Source organism: Trypanosoma conorhini (genome assembly GCF_003719485.1).
Source record: "Trypanosoma conorhini strain 025E chromosome Unknown Tco_14.4_contig_00241, whole genome shotgun sequence".
Lineage (NCBI taxonomy): Eukaryota > Euglenozoa > Kinetoplastea > Trypanosomatida > Trypanosomatidae > Trypanosoma > Trypanosoma conorhini.
Window position 1 is genome coordinate 4,340 of NW_021704329.1, and position 21,079 is coordinate 25,418.

At 56.6% G+C, this 21,079-nt stretch overlaps 10 protein-coding genes across 10 annotated transcripts, besides 7 other annotated features; all 10 read right to left on the reverse strand.

Moving 5' to 3' along the window:
• Positions 1-19: 19 nt before the first annotated feature.
• Tco025E_04617 (trichohyalin) lies at positions 20-2,356 on the reverse strand (the record flags this gene model as incomplete). The annotated part of the gene is made up of 1 exon (XM_029371527.1): positions 20-2,356. The coding sequence occupies one exon, from the start codon at positions 2,354-2,356 to the stop codon at positions 20-22; it is 2,337 nt and encodes a 778-aa protein (XP_029228353.1).
• A 238-nt stretch (positions 2,357-2,594) lies between these two features.
• Positions 2,595-3,347, reverse strand: Tco025E_04618 (uncharacterized protein; the record flags this gene model as incomplete). Its single annotated transcript, XM_029371528.1, has 1 exon — positions 2,595-3,347. The coding sequence occupies one exon, from the start codon at positions 3,345-3,347 to the stop codon at positions 2,595-2,597; it is 753 nt and encodes a 250-aa protein (XP_029228354.1).
• A 356-nt stretch (positions 3,348-3,703) lies between these two features.
• On the reverse strand, positions 3,704-4,549 carry Tco025E_04619 (uncharacterized protein; the record flags this gene model as incomplete). The annotated part of the gene is made up of 1 exon (XM_029371529.1): positions 3,704-4,549. The coding sequence occupies one exon, from the start codon at positions 4,547-4,549 to the stop codon at positions 3,704-3,706; it is 846 nt and encodes a 281-aa protein (XP_029228355.1).
• A 293-nt stretch (positions 4,550-4,842) lies between these two features.
• Positions 4,843-4,881: a microsatellite.
• A 710-nt stretch (positions 4,882-5,591) lies between these two features.
• Tco025E_04620 (uncharacterized protein) lies at positions 5,592-6,257 on the reverse strand (the record flags this gene model as incomplete). The annotated part of the gene is made up of 1 exon (XM_029371530.1): positions 5,592-6,257. The coding sequence occupies one exon, from the start codon at positions 6,255-6,257 to the stop codon at positions 5,592-5,594; it is 666 nt and encodes a 221-aa protein (XP_029228356.1).
• A 29-nt stretch (positions 6,258-6,286) lies between these two features.
• Positions 6,287-6,330: a microsatellite.
• Positions 6,331-6,599: 269 nt separating this feature from the next.
• Positions 6,600-6,627: a microsatellite.
• Positions 6,628-6,634: 7 nt separating this feature from the next.
• On the reverse strand, positions 6,635-7,558 carry Tco025E_04621 (WD40 repeat-containing protein; the record flags this gene model as incomplete). The annotated part of the gene is made up of 1 exon (XM_029371531.1): positions 6,635-7,558. The coding sequence occupies one exon, from the start codon at positions 7,556-7,558 to the stop codon at positions 6,635-6,637; it is 924 nt and encodes a 307-aa protein (XP_029228357.1).
• Positions 7,559-7,626: 68 nt separating this feature from the next.
• On the reverse strand, positions 7,627-11,244 carry Tco025E_04622 (WD40 repeat-containing protein; the record flags this gene model as incomplete). Its single annotated transcript, XM_029371532.1, has 1 exon — positions 7,627-11,244. One exon carries the CDS (start codon positions 11,242-11,244, stop codon positions 7,627-7,629), a length of 3,618 nt encoding a protein of 1,205 aa, XP_029228358.1.
• Positions 11,245-11,303: 59 nt separating this feature from the next.
• Positions 11,304-11,342: a sequence feature (GA-rich).
• A 1,467-nt stretch (positions 11,343-12,809) lies between these two features.
• Tco025E_04623 (alkyldihydroxyacetonephosphate synthase) lies at positions 12,810-14,651 on the reverse strand (the record flags this gene model as incomplete). The annotated part of the gene is made up of 1 exon (XM_029371533.1): positions 12,810-14,651. The coding sequence occupies one exon, from the start codon at positions 14,649-14,651 to the stop codon at positions 12,810-12,812; it is 1,842 nt and encodes a 613-aa protein (XP_029228359.1).
• Positions 14,652-15,090: 439 nt separating this feature from the next.
• Tco025E_04624 (putative lysyl-tRNA synthetase) lies at positions 15,091-17,064 on the reverse strand (the record flags this gene model as incomplete). Its single annotated transcript, XM_029371534.1, has 1 exon — positions 15,091-17,064. One exon carries the CDS (start codon positions 17,062-17,064, stop codon positions 15,091-15,093), a length of 1,974 nt encoding a protein of 657 aa, XP_029228360.1.
• A 233-nt stretch (positions 17,065-17,297) lies between these two features.
• Positions 17,298-17,327: a sequence feature (A-rich).
• A 921-nt stretch (positions 17,328-18,248) lies between these two features.
• Tco025E_04625 (glutamine amidotransferase class-I) lies at positions 18,249-19,103 on the reverse strand (the record flags this gene model as incomplete). Its single annotated transcript, XM_029371535.1, has 1 exon — positions 18,249-19,103. The coding sequence occupies one exon, from the start codon at positions 19,101-19,103 to the stop codon at positions 18,249-18,251; it is 855 nt and encodes a 284-aa protein (XP_029228361.1).
• Positions 19,104-19,227: 124 nt separating this feature from the next.
• Positions 19,228-19,342: a sequence feature (GA-rich).
• Positions 19,343-19,599: 257 nt separating this feature from the next.
• On the reverse strand, positions 19,600-20,655 carry Tco025E_04626 (protein YIPF2; the record flags this gene model as incomplete). Its single annotated transcript, XM_029371536.1, has 1 exon — positions 19,600-20,655. One exon carries the CDS (start codon positions 20,653-20,655, stop codon positions 19,600-19,602), a length of 1,056 nt encoding a protein of 351 aa, XP_029228362.1.
• A 346-nt stretch (positions 20,656-21,001) lies between these two features.
• Positions 21,002-21,078: a microsatellite.
• The last annotated feature ends 1 nt before the right edge of the window (position 21,079 follows it).

Here is a 21,079-nt window from a genome sequence, read left to right on the forward strand (position 1 = left end):
AAATACGCTGGCATGCGCTTTATTCACCTTTTCCATCGGTCCCGATGTACTGTTCAAGCGACTCCCTGAGCCGAGACATGATTTCACAGTCATCGCTCACGTTTGCCTCATCATCCGACGAGGATGGATTGGGTGACTCCTCCTGCCGCAACTCACTGAGTTGTTTTTCCGCCGCGGCAATTTTGTTTTCCTGCTGCGTGACTTTCTGTTGAAGCATCGTCTTCTTCTCATTGATGGCATGCAGTTCTTGGGTATACCTATCGCTTGTCTTTTTCAAGTCTCTTGTCTCCTGCGTCAGCTCCTTTTTCTCCCGCATCAAAGTAACGTTCTCTTTCTTCAGATTTTCGATGCGCCGCTTCATCTCCGCATTCTGCTCCTGTGCCTGCTTAATGATCTCAAGCTCGCGCTGTCGCTCCTGCTGCTCCCGCCGCTCGCGCTCCGCGAGCTCCTTGATGATGCGCTGCTTCTCTGCCTTGAAGCGCTCCACCAGGTCGTGAAACCCCTTCGTGGCTCGCTGCGCGATCCCTTTTCGAGTCTTTTCCCCGTCCTTTAGGACTTTGGCGATCTCCTGCTTAATGCGCTTCCGGACCTGTGCCATCTTTTCATCCTCGATGAGCTGCCGCACCGCCTTCTCATCCACCTTGGGACCCGTCTGCTTGTCTTTATTCGACGTGTTTTTCGCCGGGTTGAGCGGCTTCGGCGTCTCCACGAGGACGATGCCGACCTCGATTGTGACGCTGTCGCCCTCCTCCTGCCAAAACCCCTTCTTCGGGTTCAGCAACTCCTCAAACTTAATCACGGTGTTAAACCCCCAGTCATTTTCCTGTGACCGCGTCGAAAACCGCTGCGTGCCTTCGTTGCAGATAGAGTCGTCTACATTCGCATGATTCACCACTGTGATCAGGAACTTGCAGAACACGCTGCCAGTCTGACACAAGTAAAGCGCCAGAAACTCCTTGTTCGCCATGCAAAGAAGACTCCACTTCAGCTTACCAAACTCAAACTCCGGAGAGTAGCGACGCTCATTATCTTTGGGTAAAATGGAAACATTTTCCACCTGAAACGTGATAAAACCCATGTGCCCTTTACACCGCATTCCAGCTGGTGGAACCGTAAAATTGAGTGTCTTTTGCTTCTTGGAGCGTGAATTTTTTGCCCGCAACCGCTCCCGTGGAAATGCGGCAAACATAATGGTCTCACAACACTTCTCGGTGGACTGCGTGTCTGGCATGGGCACGCCTAACTCCGTCGCAATCTTCTTGAGCGGCTTTAGGCGAAGGTTGGTGAGAACGCCCAAAAATCCCATGGCCACCATACGCTCCCACATGGCTTCCACCTGGGGACTCTCTTCCCAGACACCCAAAATGTGGCCTAGAGCGTGTTTTAGTTGATCGGGAAGGGACTGTAAAAAGTCGATGCTAGCCGCCGTGTTCAACGGTCCAGCTTGAAAGTGGTTTGTCATCTCCTCGAATATTTTGTGGCTATCCATAAGGCGACATGCCTTATCGCATCCAACACGCACGGCAGCCCTGACAATCTGTGTAATATACTCGCGGTTCGAGGATGAGGGTTTTCTCTTCACCTTGGCGCTCTCACTGAGCTTTTTCAGGGAATCCATCGACAAGGGCTTCATGAAAGCCGTCAAGTGAGCTACGGCCTCGCCCCCACCGGCGGAGCAGGACGAGGAGGCCACCGCCACAGTTTCCTCCTCGTAATTGTTGTCGTCCTCCTCGGAGGAGGAGGAGGACTCAGGCGAAGGCAGTGCGGTGCGCTGCTCCAGAGTCTTTCGACTTGGGAACGTGAAGGTGGAGGCTCTAATTGTGAGACGGGGCGCGGCATACGGGCCCAACGTATTCAAGAGACCCCCTTTATCATCCGGGACCTTATTTTTCTTGACGAGCATCTCCTCCTCCTCCTCCCGCCGCCTTCGCAGTTCATCGCGCTTGCGTTGTTTTTGCTCCTTCTCCTTCACGGAGGGCTTGGCCGCCACCTCGCTGTCCGCGTCCACCTCCTCGTCGGAGTCGAAGATGCCGTCGGCCATCAAGAGCTCGTCCTCGTCCTTTGTGACGTGGTAGTCCCTCGGGAGGCTGCTATCGATGTGGGCGTAGGGGGCGCTCCGGTGCGCCGCGGAGATTAAGGAGTCCGTCACGACCCTGAACATGTCCCCGACCACCAGCCGGTACTCCTCCGTCTCAGCACTTTCCTCGGCGCGCACGAGCTCCCTCCGCAGGAAGCGCATCATTTCACCCCCTGGGGTGATTGATATGGGGCACTCCTGGACCCGTTGGTACAGGGTGCTCCTGTAGAACTCCAGTTCCTCCAGGCGGGAGGACTCCGGCTCGACCTGCGCACTCATTTTCTACAAAATGGCAGGGGCAAAAGCAAAAAGTAACGTAAAATGAAATTTTAAAAAAGAGGCTTTGACAGAAAAACAAAAAAAAGGGGGGAGGCGGGAATATAAACAAGGAGACTCCCATGCGTCCACACAAGTGTGTTTGTGCGTGCATGCGTGTGGAAAGGGAGGGGGGGGGAACGGGGAGAGAAAAAGTGGCCTCCGTCATAAGGAAAGAAGACGAAGTAATACGACAAGAACGTCAGCTACCAAGGCGTGCGGTGCCATGATCGGGGTTTTCCGTCAAGGTGCCTCTGCTAGAGGCGGGGAGTGCATCGCCCCCCTTCTGCTGCACGTCCCTTGTCTCGTACCACCACATGAAGTTGACCTTTCCGTTTAGGTCCGTGTACGGCAGGTAGTCCACCTCCTTCCGCTGGAACGAGCGCAGGTGTCTCGTGGTGGTCTTCACCTCCTCCTCAAGGCGACGCAAGTGCTCTTCCTTTGCAGTGTCATTCATCTCCTTAAACCGCTCCGCGTATGCCGAGGTCTCCGTCGCGCTAAAGCCACGCAGTCCCGAGTGGGCCTCCGACGCCTCAGCCCTTGCTGCAGCAATCTGTCGCACCTCCTCAAAGCGCTCCCGTGCGAGGAAGCAGAGCCACTCACTCGAAACGGGGTCCCGCTCAAAGGTCACGAAGCCCTCCTCCCTTGCCTGCTGCAGCACCTCACGCAGATGCCGCTTGCTGTCGAGCACCACTCCGGGGTCGTTGGTGCAGTACTCCCAGAGGCCGCTCACCTCGCACGGCTGGTGGCGGTAAAGGACGCTGAGGACAAAGTCGCGGGGTATCTTCCCAACGTCGCGAGGGATGGCCTTCGCCCTAAAGCGTTGCTCCTCAGTGAAGTTGAAATTTTCCGGGATCTTTTGCTCCGGCCAATGCTTCATCTTGGCGCCGTGGTACACCACGCCGCGGGGGGCGTGGATGCCATATTGCCACAGCACGACAAATGTTCGCCGCATCTACGCGAGGGCCAGCAGAGCCGTGTGCGGCAGCGACAGGAGACGCTCAGCGAAAGAAAAAAACGGAAGGAAGTTACGGGGGAAAACAGACAAAGGCGGCTGCGGCGTCCTCCCCTCCGCCGGGCCGCAGAGTAAGCGCCGCGACGCAGAAAAAAAAAAAACCAGCAGCACAGACAACAATGGACAATTATTTTTTTTTTTTTGTAGAGAAGGAACGCACAAGGCAAAAGCATTAGAGGAGAACCAAAAGAACAGTTCATTTATTTCCCACCCACCCCCCACCACCCCAACAAAAAAAAAATGGGGGTTGCAGCATCGTCAAAAAGCAACTTAAACAAAAATGAATCAGACACCCGTCAAACTGCGCCTTCACTGTGTCGGTGAAACGGATCAGGCAGAATGTACTGAAAAACGCGCTGCGAAGCAGGAACGCACGCGAGACAACACAAAGCGTACACGAGACATTTTAGTACGACAAAGCCCAATTGTCGAACATGAATATTACCAACAAACTGTTTAGACTCCTCCACGGGATCCACCTCCCTCGATGGGTTTAGCACTAACTTCCCTCTCCGAATTTGGGTGAGGCCCGCCGAGAATCCGAGCATGGGGGTCCCGCTAAAGTAGAGAAAGCTTCCCGTGTGATCCCCATGCTCATCCAACACCGACACCATGGTGAAGTGCATAAGGAATGGAATGCTCACATCGAAGCCCTTTCCAAGGTAGATGACATAGGGGATAGAGGAGAAAGTCACCTTCGGCGAGACCCACCCAACCTGGAGTCGTATAAGCGCCTCTAGTTTCAGTCCGGTATCAGACTCTAGGTGACAGCGGTAGCGGACGCGCGACATGTTTCCCTCACTGTCACGCACTGTTATTTGTGCATTTGGGTTCATCCGGCTTTGTGTCCCTGCCGCGAAGTTGGGGTCAATGGCCAAAAAAAATCCCGAAATACTAATGGGGCCCTTAAATGGTCCATCAGAAGTTAGCGGTTTACTTGTGCCGAAGACCGGATGATCCGTCGAAAGCAGGCTCCTGCGGCGCGGCACAGCAGGCACAGTGGCCTGCTTCTGTCCAAAGACCGTGTGGGTAGTTGACAGGGGGGTGTAGCCCGGGCGCAAGGCACGCGGCGGCCTTCCCGCATGAAATGCAGACATTCCGCGACTCACCACGCTCAACTTCCCTGGCCGTCCCAGCCGCATTCACTAACGACTAGAGATGTGCATCGGAAGGAGAGAGCGACAAGGCCCAAGTAGTGCGGAGAGGGGGGTGGGAGAAAAACAATACACAAAAAGTGGATTGCGGATGCCATCGTTGGCAACACAATGCACAGGAGCCACCAAGGCGTCAGTCTGGGAGACACACCACTGGCCTGAGCGCACCTCAAGCCGTCACAAGACGGCGGGAACAGCGACAAATACGGAAGATGTGACGAACCCAACGTGGGAGCCACTGAGCCAAAGTATACGGAGTGCCATGCAACAACATCGGGCAAGTGTGTGTGTGTGTGTGTGTGTGTGTGTGTGTGTGTGTGCCTGAGAGGACGCAGGTGGGGATTCGCGCCTCGCGCACGATGGAGGGCCATGATGAGATGCGGAAAAGACGGCGGAACCGCAACGGTCGAAGGTGTTTTTCAGTTGGCGCAGGGGCAAGACACAAAAGACGGAAGGAACTGGGACGCATGTGGCCTCCACCACCGCGGTGGGCTCGGTCGGATGCGGTCGGCGTCCAGAGACCTCTGCCTCGGCTCAGCGCGTGCCCGGAGGCACCCCGGTTCCGTTCCGCTTCCTCCCGTTGGTGTGGCAGGGCACATTGCTCTTCGCCTTCTCGCCTGCTGCACCTCGAGACCGGCATGACCGGGTCGCTCGCCGCAAGCCGCACGTTGTCTCAATCTCTCACGCAAGGACAAAACGAAACAAAAGCAGCAAAACCCCTGCGGCGGAACCCGCCATCGTCTAACCAAAAAAGGCTTAAGAAAAAAAAAGAAAAGAAATAGGAGTGCCAATGTTTGACGGCTCATCCACGTTTCGCGTGAAATAGGCGTCTGTGCAGGCGCATGTGTGCACGCATTAGGGACAGGAAGACAACAACGGACTCCCTTCTTTTTCATTCACCCCCTCGCTTCTCCTGTTAGGTACTTACAGCACGTGAAGAGGATCCCTCGGCCACCTCAATTTAGACTTCCATCAAGCCAGCTTCGTTGACCTCTATTAATTGAATACCTCCCCACCCAATCAGTTTCTACTACGTGCCGCCGCGGAAGCGGTCGAGTTCCGCGTCGAGCCGCTCCTTTGTGAGCGGCTGCTGGGCAGCACCGCCACGACCGCCGCCTCCGCCTCCGCCACGCCTGCGCCCGCCACGCTGATCCTTTCTGTGGCGCTCCGGCTCCTTTTCTAGCGCCTCGCGCTGGGGGGGCTCGCGGCGACCGCCGTTGCCCTGGGCCCTCTGTGAGTTACGAAGCGCGCGAAGCTCACGGAGGTCGCGGAGCTCACGAAGCTGGCGAAGCTCCCGTCGCTCGCTGCGGCGAAGGCGCAGGCGCTGGCGACCGAACCGCAGCCCGCCCTCACTGAGGCGGCGTTCGCGGAAGCGTTCACGGCGCAGCTTGCGCTCGAAGTCGTCATCGCGCTCAAAGCGGTCCAGGGCGCCGCGGCGGTAGACGCCTTTGTCGCTGAAGCGACCGCCTCCTGCGCCGGGCCTGCCCTGGCGGGAGCGCTGCACTTGGAAGCCGCCGCGGCCAAACCCCTCGAGGCGAGTGCGGCGCTCGCTAACGACGTAGCGCCGGGGAGCCGCCACATCGTCGTCCCTGTCGGTCCTTCGCGCATCCCGCGCCTCCGCCAGTGCTCGCACCCGGCGCACGTTCCGGTCATACAAATCCCGAAGACGTCGGCGCTCAAAATCGTCCCGCCGCATTGTGCTGGTTCTGTCGGTTTTTAGGGATTTTTTTTTTCTTTCCTTCTGCTTCTTCTTCCTCTTGCCTCTCCTTGGCTCCGTTATTGACTACGCGTGCCCTCTTGACCTTTTGCGGCGTGCAGGTTTCACCCTCCTATTCCTGCGCGCGGGCGGGCGGCAGTCCCCAATTCGCGCAAGTTGGCGACAAAAAACACCGACGCACGAAGCAAAGCAAAGAAGAAGAAAAAGTCGTGGGACAGCCGAAAAAGCAGCCAAAATCGCACGTACCAAAACCCCCCACACAAGCAGAAAGAGAAGGAATGAGAAGGAAACAGGCCGACACGTATGTTCCGTCATCGCCAACTCTCTCTCTCTCTCTTTCCTTCTATCTATTTTGTTTACATCGGTTCAGCGAAACGCACAAGGTGCAAAACGACCTCACCAGTCGAGTGGCCCGTCACGACATGCACCTCGTCCCCCTCGGCGGCGAAGGCAAGCGAAAGGCACTTGTAGTCGGACAGCCTGCTGACCGTCCCGCCCTGGCGCAGGTCCACCAAGCACACTGAGCCGTCCGCCGTGGACATGGCAAGCAGGTCGGAGGCGTACGTGACCTCTCGGACCCGCGCCGTGGTTGGAATGGTCAGGGACAGTTCCAGCGCCTCCGCAACAAAGCGCGCGTGCGCCGCAGAGGCAATGTTCTCTACATGTAAGTGGTACAGCCGTGATTGCTCGTCCGCTAAGAAGAGGGTCGCTAAGGGGCCCGGCGCCGCCGCAACTATGGCGCAGGCGTGGGTGTACGATGCCCGCTCCGCATGCCGCAGCAGACTCCAAAGCCGCACAGTGCAGTCCGCCCCCGCACTAAAGAGAAAATCACCCGCAAAAAAAGCTTGAACAATACGCCCAGAGTGACCGAAAAACTGGTTTGTCAAATTCCAATCGGAAGCGGTATAGACGTAAATCACATTGCGTTCCTCAGAGTTTGAAACCACAGCTATGGAGCCCCCAACCTCGGCAGCTGCAAGCTCCAGCGTCGCATTCATCGCGGCGTCCCGCGGCAGCAATACCTCGTGTACGGTGTCGTCTCCACTCTGCTTTTTCCAAAAGAAGCATTGGCTCTCGCCCTTCAGAGTGAATAAAAGCATGTCAGCCATAATGGCAGTGCTTTCCACATTTGCAAGGCTGCATTCCCACCTTGCCGTGCCGTCCATCGGCTGCAGAATCACCGAGCCAGCATCATCTACGGCAGTGAGAAGACTTCCATTCAAATTCACACTGACGCGGACAATGGGAGCAAGTGAGAGCCTGGCATTCTTACGCCACATACTTGTAAGACTTTTTTCCCTTGCCCTCTGAATGGAGGGAATAGGAGCGGCGCCAACCCGCCATATTTTCACCTCCTTCTGGGAGGTTGTCCCAATGATGACTTGATTTCGCTCCTGCACAAACGTGAAGTGGCCGGTGCTGGCCGTAAGCACCCCGCCGGCTGACGGGTGTGGACATCCCAGAGATAAATGTGTGCGCCACAGCGACCAAGAATGTTTGAGCCGTCCTCCGTGAAACAAATGAAGGAGGCCCGCTCATCGAAGCAGGGCTCCACGGCCCCCGCGCAATCCCCACTCAGCGAGCGCCACAGCTTCACCCCCTCACTTTGCCACGAGAGCAGCAACTCCCCGCTTGCATTAAAGCAAAGGTCCTCAACGGGTGTCAAGCCGGCGTCGATGAGATGCAGCAGCTCCCCTGCCCCAGACCAGATCCAGATACTCTCCCTGACGCAAGACGCAATAAGGCGACTGTCACTGCAAAAACTCACACCACGAATAGCGCCTGAGTGCGCAAGCTTCATCACCGCCTCCTCCTCCTCCCGCAAGAGGAATAAGTCGTAGAGAGCGCGGGCAAGAATCCCACTGCCACAATAGAGCGCCTCACGCACAGGCGCCTCAAATGTCGGGAGCTCCATGACAACCTTCTTTTTGGACACGTCAATGATGGAGAACTGCTCCTTCGAGGGGTGGCGAACGAGGAGGCTGAGGCCAAAGGAGTCCAATGCATTTTCATTCAGGGAGGTGGTGGTGTCTTCAAACATCGTAAATGATTGACTGGCAAAGTCCCACAACAGCAACTGTCCATTGCCAACCACGACGACACGGGTTCCCGCAGCAACTAGGGAGCCGCAAAGATTCTGGTTGGCCTCAAACGGTAAAAATGACCGCGCAATCTCGTTTTCAAAGTTCGCTGCAGAGTACACGATAACCTCCTGCGTTGTTGTCACCACGAGATACTCCCCCCACAAATGGCAATACAGAGGTAGATGCTTGCACTCCAAAGAGTGTGTTGCGTCATCCTCATCGCCGCGGTTCAGGGGGACAAGCACGGTGTAGGGAACCTCCGTTGCCTTCATCGCCCGCACCTGATACGGCGAGACGTCGGAGGCCAACAAGGCGGCCTGGAAGAAGCATCCATCGTACGACTGCAAGGCTTCAAGGGCACTTTGCAGAGCCCCACGGACAAGACCGTCAATGTTCGCTTTCATTGAGCTAGAAGCGCCGACATCCAATTCCAGCAGAAACTGACGTGTGCTTAACAGAGAAAAGACCAAATCAACGGCATAGTTGCCGTTTTCTGGATCGCGACTCAGCAAAGCGTCCATGTAAATTGGACTCAAGACGAGCTCGTAGGCGGCCACAAGGCTACCGTTTGCGATCATGATTGGTGCCAGATGTCTGAAGCAGAAGGACATATCGGGACTTCGCGTCTTGACCAGCCGAAACAGATGTGTCTCCACCAGTACACTGAGAGTGTCCTGCATGTCGGCGTAGAGTTTCAAGACCACCCGCCGCACATCAGAGCCCGACAAGTGGACGACGGAGTCGGAGGTGACAGTTAAGAGACCGTCGTCCGACATCATCAAAATCACCGGTAGAGTTTTGTGGCGTGCGCAGGGCCCGAGTTCCTCACAGATGTAAGTAACCTCAGAAATGGGCAGCGGCGACGCAACAAGGCTCATTGTGAGATACTGAACCGTGAGTGTGTCGCTCAGCGCCTCATACCGTCTCAGCAACAGCGTGATGATCTCATCCAGGGTGTCCGGCACCTCCTCAGCCATAAGAAACGCAGTGTCCCACTCGAGCAAATCTTCCGGCATTCGCTGGAGGAGCGCAGCCGTGTACATCCCAAAGTGCACGCTTTCCGAGCCATCCTTCAGCAAAAAGGCACTTTCCAGCGACTTGGTGGGCTCAAACCGAAGGGCAGAGCTGCCACTCCTCGTCGGCTGCGCGGCTGCGGATGACGCCCCACTCACACCACGCCGCAAAAGCTCCTGGAGAAACAACTCGGCCCGCACCTGCTTTGGCAGCGATGTAATGAGCAGCTCGTACGGCTGCGGCATGCGTTTCCGAAGGGCTGTGAGAAGCGGGCTCTCCGTGTTTAGCGAGACAATGACGCGAACAGACGGCGGCAGAGACGCCGGAAGCCATTCGAGCACGGACGACTCCCGGCCTCCGCAGCCGTCCAGGTGGTCGATGGAAGAAACCAACAGCAGGACCATTTGACCGTCGTAGGCAGAGATGGCCCCACGGACGTCCAGGGAGAGCTCCTCCACACTACGATACACCCGTCTGGGTTTCCTTGAAAAGACGCGGAGGAGGTGAAACAAGAGCACGACGAGGCTCCGAGCCTCGTGGCTCACATGATATGGAACGACACGGAGCGATTCCACTGTGGCATAGTTTGCGGCCACCCAAGACACAATCTGGGGCTTTCCGAGGTCACCCGCACCGTACAAAATCAAAGGAACCGACAACTGTCCGGCAGACCTCTCCATGTAGTGGACAATGTCATTGCATCTTGGATGCAGCGAGCCGATGCTTTTTTCGCGTTCAATTGTCTCCCACACCCTTTCGGCAGACTCCTTGTCCTCCTCCAGGAACGTCATAGAACGAGGCCGCTCTGAGAAAACGGAGTACAAGGCGGTGCAAATATCAGTCGGACAGCGTATTCTCCAGCTTCGCTCGCTGGGCAAGGCCACTGCGGGGGGAACTTGCACGCCATCCGACACGGTAATGCCCATTGCGGCAAGCCACACACCGGATTGAACTGTGGAGACGCGTCCACCTCCATTCAGCTCGTCCTCATAGAGAAAGAGCAGCACATATACAAACAGGTGCTTCGCGCAGCGGTGTATCGGGTCGCGAAGGACACCAAACTTGTTCCGCAGCGGAGGGACCACAGGTTCCTCTTGCCGCAGCACGGCAGTCAGGGCACTGATATCCGGATCCGTCCACTGCGTCGCCTCATCTATTAGGACAACGCACCAACTTAACGCGTAGTTGTAGCTCGACTTACATCGCCAGACTTTGCTCATGACTACGTCATGAGTATCCGTCTTTTCTATAGTAAGCGGAGCAATCCGTAGACGGAGCCGCGACAGAAAGCTTCCAACATACGGCAGGGCATCCCTGCAGTAGGCCTGCACGAGAGGCTCCGGACCAAGCAGGAGCACGAATACCGTTTCCCAGCTCCGAAGGCTGCGCTCTGGGCCGTACGGATAGAAACCAAGGTGCTGCAACTCACTGTTCGCCTTGCAGCAGCGGCCCAGTCGATTCACCCAATCCTCGCTTACGCCGCAGTTGTCAATCTTCACCTCTTGAAGGTGCGGTACGGCCCTCACTGTTTCCCAAAGGAGCCGCACGGAGGGCGTCGACATGGGGTTCTGGGACAGGTCGACGGAAGAAAGCGACGGACTCTCGCGCAGGACGCTGCAGAGGTGCTCCACGCAAGCCGCATCGACGCCATTCTTTGTGAGAACGAGACGCCGAATCCCGGCGTGGCTCCCAACGAACTCCAGGAGTGCCCGCACGCCCAACTCGCCGAGAAAAGTTCTCGAAGCATCGAGTTCCCGGATGGTGAGAAAGTTGGGCCTGGCCAGCTGCTGCGCCACGTCCCTGTTCGGCCGCACCCCGTAGAGTGCACAGCACTCCTCATAGAGGTCAGAAGCCGTGGAATGGAGCATTCCACACCGGATACCCTCCGACTTTCGTTTTTCCCCTAACAGAACAATGTGGAGGGGGGAGGAGAGGAGAAGAGGGAGAGAACGGAAAGGAAAGTAAATTCATGCCCCGCCGCAGGGTCTGCGTCAACAGACGTGTGCACATATTCATGCAGTACCCACAACAGCGAGGGCGGCAACGACTACCGCCTCTCTGTGGCGCCAAAAGTGAGGAGGAGAAGACACTACTGAGAAGATTTATCCGAAACACGTGCTAGTGTAGCCGTGAAGCCCCCGCCATGCATTCGGCCATGCCGTCGTCATGCGCGTCGGATGGTGAGAACTCGGAATAGCTCCAGGCGCCGGCACGACTGTGAGGGCGCAGAAGTTTGCAAGGAGTTTTGCGCCGCGCGTCCAATAAGTACTCCAAAGAAGTGCAAGCGGTGAAATGAAGCCAAATCGATGGTCCCCTTTCAATTGAATCAAAAAAAAAAAACGGCGCAGCAGCCAAAGGTGGCCCGGCTCTTTGCCAGGCAAGACAAAGTTCGAGTGGAACGGAATGAAAGGGAGAGCGGGGTGAAACGACGCGTCAGAAATATTCAGCTCCGGTAGGCTCGTTAGTTCAATTACTCCACGCAGTGCGTCTCCGTCCCGGAGGCTTACAAGGGCGAGCCTCCGTAAGCTGCTAAAGGAGGAGCACAGCCGCCCAGGCCGCGTCGTCGTCTGGCAGCGCAAATGGGACAGCAGCGTTATTCGCTTGCGGCGCCACCGCTTCCACGTAGGGGACGCCACACATGAACCCCCCAGTCAGAGGAAGCAGACACACTTCACCCCGTATCCGTACCCCAATGCTGCGGGTGTGCATACGCCGCGGAAGCCCTGTTAGCCTCCACAGAAGTGGGCAGAGCGGTTACGCTTCGGCTCGGTTGCGCGACGGAGGACGAGAAACGCACAAATGGGTGCGCAGTCCGCCAGATCCCGCAAAGGACAAGGGGGTGCCATCAGTTGCATCTCTGGTCACGCAATGTGCCGGACATAACCAAACACACCGATATTGGGTGTGCCACGCACCACACACGCAGTGCCCGTGTATCCCTCTTGCGCAGCGGCGTCTCTGTAATGCGCGCTTGCAAAACAAAAAGAGAGGAAAGGAAAGGAAACAAAAACGGCAAACCTACCTGCATCTCGATGGGGAGCCATGGATCGCCGGCAGGGAAGGAGGTAGGTGGTGGAAAGGGTGTCAGACAACATTGTGTCTCTCGTTCGTGCGTGCCTGCCGCAGGGACGGAGGAGATCCGGGCGGGAAGGGAAAAACTCGCCGCAACAACCTTCGCCGCCGCCGCTCACACCACGTATATCCTGCTAATTACCCCCGCCCCATCACCATCATCACAATTCTTCAGATGCATCAACCCCGTTCTCCGTATTTTGACTCTGTTGCTGTCGCTTGCTTATTCCTCTTAAAGAAGTATTCCCTTGGCTTATCCATTAACCCCCAAGGCAACGGTGCACGCGCAGTCCCCCCCCCCCCAAAAAAAAAAAGCGGGGAAACAAAAAAACACACACACATATATACATATACATCTCTCTCACAGGTGGGCCTGCACCGCGCCCGGAATCCCCATCTTGTCAAACATCATCTCACGGCGTTGACGGGCCTCCGCTGCCGCTGACGTCTCGCCCTCCGCCCGCGGAGAGGGGAGCAGCTTGCCGGGGTTGCAAATGTTCTTCGGGTCAAGCGCGCTCTTAAACCGCATAATTGCCTCCAGCCCAACCTTGCCGTTATACCGCTGCATCCACGGAACATGCTCGTAGCCGATCCCGTGGTGGTGGGAGAGGTTCCCTGTGTGGCGCAGCATGGCCTCCATGGCGCGTTGCTTGATTTGCAAAAAGAGCTTAATGTCGTTCTCGTCGTGCTGCTCGCCAATGAATGTGAAGTAGAGGCAGCAGCCGAACCGGTACTGATGGGCGGTGTGGCACCCAATCCAGCCGGCCCTTCCGTTTTCCTTCATGACGGCGTCAAACGCCTCCTTCACAGCGCGCCAGCAGGGAATGGCGTCCGAATACAAAACACTGGTCTCAAACACATCCGCCCAGAGGCAGTGTGAGAGAGCCAAGTCGCGCAGGTAAGGCAGGTCGTACTTTGTTTCCATCCAAGACTTCCCAGGCTTCGACCCCACGCAAACAGCCCCAAACGATTTAAAGATACCTGACAACTCACGTCGTTGGCAATTTGTCTGGAACTTGGTTCCCTCAAAGCCGATGATGACCAGAGAGAGTTTCTTGAGATCCCAGTGCTTTATGTCCCCCAGGTATTTCTTCAGGCACCTGCTAATAAGCGAGCTGAGAAAACTAGTGTCTGTACTCGCAGCAAAGCTAAGGCGTGTGTCGTCCTCGTCGTACAGGCGCATTGTGCATGGATGAACCCCCTTTCGCGTGCATGTGTGAAAAGCGGAGAAGGCGGCCTCAAAAGAGGGAAACATCCACCCCTCGTAGTGTCTCACCTCCGGAATGGGTTCAATCTTGACCGTCAGCTCTGTGATGATTCCGAACGCGCCCTCTGAGCCAGTGAACATGGCGTTGAGGTCCACCCCGCAGGGTCGAGAAGTCAGAGGAGTCTCCACAACGCCAATTGGAGTTGCCACCTTCATCGCAACGACCATGTTCTCTATATCGCCGTACTTGTTTGACATGGCACCGCTCCCGCGCGCACCAACCCACCCGCCAAGAGTGGAGTGAGTGTAGCTGTCAGGATCGTGACCAAACATGAAGCCGTGGGGTCGCAGCTGCTCATCCATGTCGGGGCCCAGAACGCCCGCCTCAAACACAGCCAGCCCGGACTCCTTGTCAATGGACAACATGCGTCCCATTCGACGCATGTCAACCGAAACAATCATGCGCTTTGTCTCAAAAGGCGAAGGCTCAACGCCACCCGTGACATTTGTGCCGCCCCCAAAAGGAACAAGGACCACATTATGCTTATGCGCCAGCTCCACAATCTTCGCGCAGTCCTTGTGGTTGTTGGGAAGACAAATTGCGTCGGGGGCGCGATCAATCATCCCATTTCTGGCCCGCCAGAGATCCCTGTAGTTCTTGCCGAATATGTGTGTGAGGCGGCTTTCGCCGTCCAGGCGAACCTGCTCCTCCACGAGCGCCTGCCGCAGCTCCTGAAGGAATGCCTGGTTAATGCAAGGCTTGGGAAGTCGCGTGACGGCCTCCTCCGCGGAAATGCCCGGCGAATTCACCAGGTGTACCTCACCAGTCTGCTTCCGAAGCTCCTCCTGCATGAACTTCAGGAGGCCTCGCATGGGCTTCCCGTTCAAGTGGAAGACGAGGTTTTTCTCCGCGTCGTATTTTAATTCGAGTCCCTTCAGACCCCAGCCGTTCCACTTGATCCGCTCGTAGACGTCATCCTGACGCTCCCCTCCCATGTTTAGTTAATCTTTACTGTTTATCTTTTTCTCCCCACACACGCGCACACTTCACGTCTTCTCTCCGCTGCTTGCAACCTAACGCCGGCGGAGGGCACGGGCCTCGGAAGAGGGGCGAGGGCGGGAAAAATAAAAGAAGTACCCGCAGCACCAACAGGAAAGCGGAGTGGCGACGGCAACCGGTGCAAGTCGCACGGGCCGCAGCAAAACGATTTCGCCAGCACGTCACTCCCACCGCGACGCCACAACACAACAGCAGTCGCCGCGGCCACCACCCAACCCACGGCCCGCAGCAACACCAATGAGGGAGGGGGGGGGGAAAGAAGGAGCTCCGACAGTCCCCCCGCCCCTTCACGCAAAACCCACCCAACACCACCTCTGCAAGACTCAACAAGAAGGTACAAAAGAGGGTGCCCCGCCACCCGCCAAAGAAGGAACCTCACCGCCGATGTGGGCCGCACATAAAACGAATGATTGACAACAGCAGCGTTAGTCGCCACTCGGGCAAACGCGCGCCTGTCATGGGGAGACCGTGTGCCCCGCCGCGGTTCCCCAACTCCACGATGGTCTTTCGCAGTTCACGGAGGTGGGCGCAGGCGTCGTCCGAGAGGCCATTTCGCTTCAACTCCTGCTCCAAGCCACTAAGGCAAAAGAGTGTCATCTGTTTGTTGAAGTCAAAAAACGAGGCCGTTTTGTGACGCCGCTTGGAATCATGGGAGCGGACGTCTTCGCGTAGTAGCGGGAAGATGATGCCATCGCGGATGGTGCCAGAATTTGTGAGCAGCATCAAGGCGCGATCGACGCCCATGCCCCATCCCGCGGTCGGAGGAAGGCCGACCTGAAGCGACTTCAGAAACGTCTCGTCCAACGCCATGGCCTCCTCGTCTCCCCCTTGTCGATCCACTAACTGTTGCTGGAAACGCTGGTACTGCTCCTGAGGGTCGTTAAGCTCGCTGTAGGCGTTGCAGTACTCCATCCCGTTAATGAAGAGCTCAAAGCGTTCGGCCAGCCCAGGCCGTGACGCGTGCTCCTTCGCGAGGGGGCTCATAAACAGCGGGTGGTCCATCACAAACGTCGGCTCCACAATGCGGTCGGTGACAAAGAAGTCAATGAGTTTGTCAAACAGCTTCGCGGCTGTTCGTACGGGCGGCAAAGGAATGTTGTGGCGCAGCATGAGCACGGACATGTAGGCGATGCCCTTCGGTGTGTTCAGCTCGCCTGGCGGCGGGAGTTCCACCCCAGACACGCGCTGCACCTCGTCGTAGACGCTCAGACGCCGGAAGGGGCTGCCCATGTCCACCTCGACGGGAGGCCCGTCGTGGACGCCGTCGGGCGGAAGTCGCACCACCATCGTCCCGTTGACGCGCGTCGCCAGGCGACGAAAAATGTCTTCGGTCATAGGCATGAGATCCTCGTACGTGTGGTACGCGGCGTAAAACTCGCAGCTTGTGAACTCGGGGTTATGGGTTCGATCGGCGTCCTCGTTGCGAAAGACTTTTCCAATCTCGTAGACGCGCTCCATTCCACCAACGATGCACTGCTTCAAGTGCAGCTCTGGGGCGACGCGCAGAAACAAATCCGTCCCGTTCGCATTGTGGTGCGTCACGAACGGTTTGGCGTTTGCGCCCGAGGCCACCGTGTGCAGCACCGGGGTCTCCACCTCCACAAAGTTGCGCTCGTTTAGGTACTCGCGCAGCGCCTGCAGCATCACATGCCGCTTCCTTATTGTCGCAAGGACGCAAGGGTTAGTCATCATGTCCACAAAACGGTAGCGATACCGCACATCGTTGTCCTGCAGCACGGTGAAGCCGCGCAGGTTGGGGCAGACCACCTGGTCGGTGCAAACGTAGGGGCTCAAGACGAGAACGCGGGAGGCGGCCACGGAGAGTTCGCCGCGCTGCATGCGGCACGGAACACCCTCCACCCCAATGATGTCGCCAACCCGCAACGACACCTTCAAATTCTTCAACTCCTCACGTGTGAAGTGCTCGCCCACCTGTCCCACCACCTGCAGCTCCCTTCCGTCCGAGCTAATTGTAAGAAACAACATTTTCCCCATATCCCGCAGGCCTGTGACGCGCCCCGCAACCCGCACCCGCGCCTGCGCAGCCCGCTCGCCGGGACCTAAGTAGCCGTATTGCTCCCGAACGTCACCAATGGAGGCGATGGCGCGGAAAGAGGAATATGCTGCAGGCAGGTCGAGCTTTGTGCGTGGCGCACGCGTGGCCGCCTGCGTCACCGTCCTCGCCCTGCTCGCCTTGTTTTGCGGCCTCTCCGGCTCCAACGACGACGACGGTGACGGCGACGAGGGAGCGGAAGCGGTGGGTGGAGACGGCGCGTGCGCCGCCTGTTTGGAAACGCTCAAAAGGCATGCGCAGAGGCACTGCAAGGAGTATAGGCCCCACCGGCGCATTGCCAGGGACAGAAACCTACGCGCTGAGAGGACGCCAGCATTGGCGCCGCAGCGGCAAAACCAAAGGAAAAAATAATAATAATAATCGAGGAGAGCCACCCGCACGAATGCGCAATCAATACACGTGAGGGAGAGGCGGGGGAGGGGAGCCTCAGCCATGCAGTGCAGGAGGGGGGGCAGCAGCAGCCAAAATAGAAAAAAAAAACAAGGTACAATCCGATTTGCAATTGCTGAAAGAAAACATAAAAAAAAAGGAAAAAAAAGTTGTTGTTTTTCTTTTATCAGTATTTCAGAACGTCTCCACCCTTTTCGCTCACTTGGCTGTATGAAATGTTGCACGTGTTGCAGCACTTAAAGCGCGATGCGGCCGCTACGGGCGCAACCGACAGCAAAATATATTTTTTTTTTTAATATTACCCCAAACAAATGCCGGAGCGAACATATATATATATATATTGGTGTGTGCAAGCAAAGAAACAGAAAAAAGAATTCTGCATGCATGCACACGCTAGTATAATGAAAGCCGTTGCGGAAAACAACAAGGAAGGAAAAGTGCCCATGCATAAATGCGTACAAACGCAAATGTATCTGCAGGTGTATGGGTGCAGCGAGGCTATTGGGGGCGAGGGGAGGGGAGGGGAGTTCTTCCAGCACAAGCCAGGGCCATGAGAGCGTGCACAGAAGTTTGAATAACGAAGCAGTGAGGGCCATCAGGAACAACACGAAAAAGAAACATGCATAGAGCACAAAGAAACGAATAAGCCTTCTCTGCGGAGCTGGCTCCCTCCGGCATGGATGACGCGTTTTGGTGTTGCTCCCCGCACGCTTCTGGGGTGCCTCGTCAAACCACGCCCTGCCCTCGCCGTCCACCGCTCTCCGTGGCGCCAGCATCCCCGGAACCGTCCCCAAGTTCAGAAATCCCGCCTGCGTCCTCCCCGCCGTGCCGGACATAATAGAAGGAAGAAAACATCGCTTTAGGTGCGTGTGGGGAGCACTACACAACCGACACCTCCCGTCTCTTGTGTTTAGTGTTGTATTTATGTGTTTTTTTTTGGTGTGTTCTCCCCTTGTCCAAAAAAATTAGTACTTATTTTTTCCATTTGCTTTTTTAATATAATTCTCTCCGTTTTTGTTTTGCCTTTTTTTTTTCTCTTCGTTACCCAAGCGCGCAACGCAGGTGCACCTTAAATGAGGAACCCGGAGCACCACGTGTCGTAGATGCTGTCCGCGATGGGCCAGTTGCGCTCGACGCGGCCCTCGCTGAGGCAGCGCTCAATCTCGTCGCGGGTCATCGCGGCGGGCGACAGCCGCGCGGCCTCCTCGTCGCCCATGGCCCCAATTTCCGCCCGCGTGTGCAGCGACGGGAACTCCGTGGAGGTCAAAGCCCGCACCTTCTCCTCGTCCACCTCCGGATGAAACTGCATCCCCAGGGCATACTGGTCGCCCACCTGGTAGGCCTGGTTGGCGCAGTACTTGCCCTTCACAACAAGCCTCGCCCCCGCTGGAACGGTGAAGCTCTCGGTGTGGATTTGGAACACGTTGATCACCTGTCGCCCGCCAAACCAGTCCTTGATGCCGCCGGCGTCGGCGTTGACGACCTCCTGGTCCATCCACCCCACCTCGACGTGCTCGGAGGCCCTGACACTTCCGCCGAGGCACCTCGCCAGGAGCTGGCCCCCCAGGCAGTGGCCGAGGACGGGGGTGCGGGTCTCGATGCACGAGCGCATGAGCGCCAGGACCGGGGCGTAGTACGGAAGGTCGTCGTTGGCACTCATGGAGCCACCAAAGCTGACAACGCCGCGAATGCAGCAGCATTCCCCCTCCTCTGAGTTATTGGGCAGGGGACTGAAGCGGTGGGCCCCATCGCCCCTCTTAACGCAGCGAATGTGGCTCGCGACGGAGGACGGCAGACAACGCGCCACGTCATCGTTCCAGCACTCGTAGGTGACGTAGTCGATCCCGCGCTTGATCAAATACGCCTCCATGTAGGCCGCGGTGTCTTTCGGCTCATGCTGCAAGATCACAACCACGGGACGCATTTTTTGTCTAGGGAACTGCCACGAACCCGAAACAAAATAACAGTAAAATTTAAAAAAGTTAAATGAAACCAGTGGGAGAAGGAGCGCAGACTTGGGACCTGAGGGGCAATAAAGAAGGAAAACAAGAGGCGAGAAAAGAAGAAAGAGAGAGAGAGGGAGAGAGCAGGAAGGAAACAAAAAAAGGAGATGGAAAGGGTGAGAGAGAGAGAGAAAGAAAGGGAGGGGGGCAGAGGGCAGAGCAAATCAAAAGGCATGCAGTTGCCAACCAAAGCAAAAAGAGAGACGGAGAATTTACCAAAAAAGAAAAAAAGAAGGGAAAACGGTGGTTCCTCTACGTCCCTTTTTCAGGAACTTCGCATGTGTCGCTTTTTTTTTCTCACTCTTCCCCACCCCGAGGCATCCGACGCCAAAGCGAAGAAGAAAAAATATATATCCACGAGGCCTTGAGAGCCATGTTTCTCTTTATTCCTGTTCTATTTATTGAGGCCACGTCCAGCTAAAATTTGTAATGCAGGAAGTAAAACTTGAAGGACATCGCCAGCAGCATGTGAAATACAGTCACGACAGCCACTATTCCTATGAACCACACACGGCTCAGCGTCGCCTTCCAGAGACGCCAGAAGTTTATGAGCAAAAAGGCGGTTGACCAAACCCCGCCCACCACCACGATAATCCATTGGAGTGCGGAAACCGGAATCGCGCAAAGAATTACCACAGGCAGGAAGATGAACATGCTATACCCGTAGAGGCAGAGCGTGTCCAACAATGAGACGGGCAGCTCCTTATACTTCATCACCCCCCAGACAAAACAGCTTAGTCCAAAGCAATACAGGTAGATAACAATGCTGGCAATAGATGCCATCGTAAAGTCATACTCCCACTTTTTTCGGCTGTCCGACGGCTGGTGACTAAACGCAATCCTATTCATAATATTGCTCACAACCCCCAGCGTCATCCACAAGGTTGTGGAGATCCAAAAGGGACCGTACAAGTCGGGTTTTCGTGACAACGTCACACCTGCCTCTTGTAATTCATATGGCGGGGTCTGCACGGCGTCGTTGCGCCACTCACGATCCATTAAGAAGTCAGGAGGATTGATCGGCACCAGGGCGTTGCTCATTCGCAGAAGCACGAGTCGGGTGTCAACGTCAAAAAATTGCTGGTAAAATTCAATGGTCCAAAACCTGGAGGTCGAGGACGCCTGCCCCTCTTGCGGCTCTTGTGGCTGCTGCTCGACCATCGTCTGCGTGGATTGCTCCTTAACGGGCGAGGCTGGGGGCGGCGGAGGCAGCGGCCCCGGTGAGCCAGGAGAGCTGGGGCCGTCGTAGAACTGCTGTTGCGGGCTATACGCCTGACTCGTGGCCGTGTGTCCCAGCGGCTGTCCAAACCGGCCGGACTGCTCCGCGGAAGTGTACGATGTCTGAGGCTCGGCAAAGGGGGTGATTATCGTGGTCTGCCCTGCCGCAGCTGCGTGCGGCGCGGCGGGGGCGTGGGGGGACCCCAACGTCTTCTCCCTGAAGGGGTCCTCCCGCTGCTCGTACGGGTTCGCCATGGGAATCGAAAGCGGCAGTGGCACGGGGCTGCAGGTGCGTTCACGGCGGAGCTGCGGAGCGGAGGAGGAGTCAACAACAAAAAAAGAAAAGGCGCGGTCGAAGCTTTTGGAAGGAGGAGGAGAAAAGGCCAAGAAGAAGAAAAGAGGGGAATTGGGCAAGCGAGAGGGTGCGAGAGACGAAGAGAGGGGGAAAATGTAACGGGCGGGAGAGCGCCGGAACTGGCCGTGGCCCAAAGAGAAAAGGAGTGAGGAGCAACTAACGAAATAGAAACGACGCTCGGAACGCGACGCATTTACGCCGGAGCACCTCGACCCACCCACGCACGCCCACAACAACGGCATCGCCGTTGCTGTTGCTGCCGTAGTTGTTGTCGTAGTTGTTGTTTGTTTGTTTTTTTTTTCTTTGTCTTTTTCTTTGTTTTTC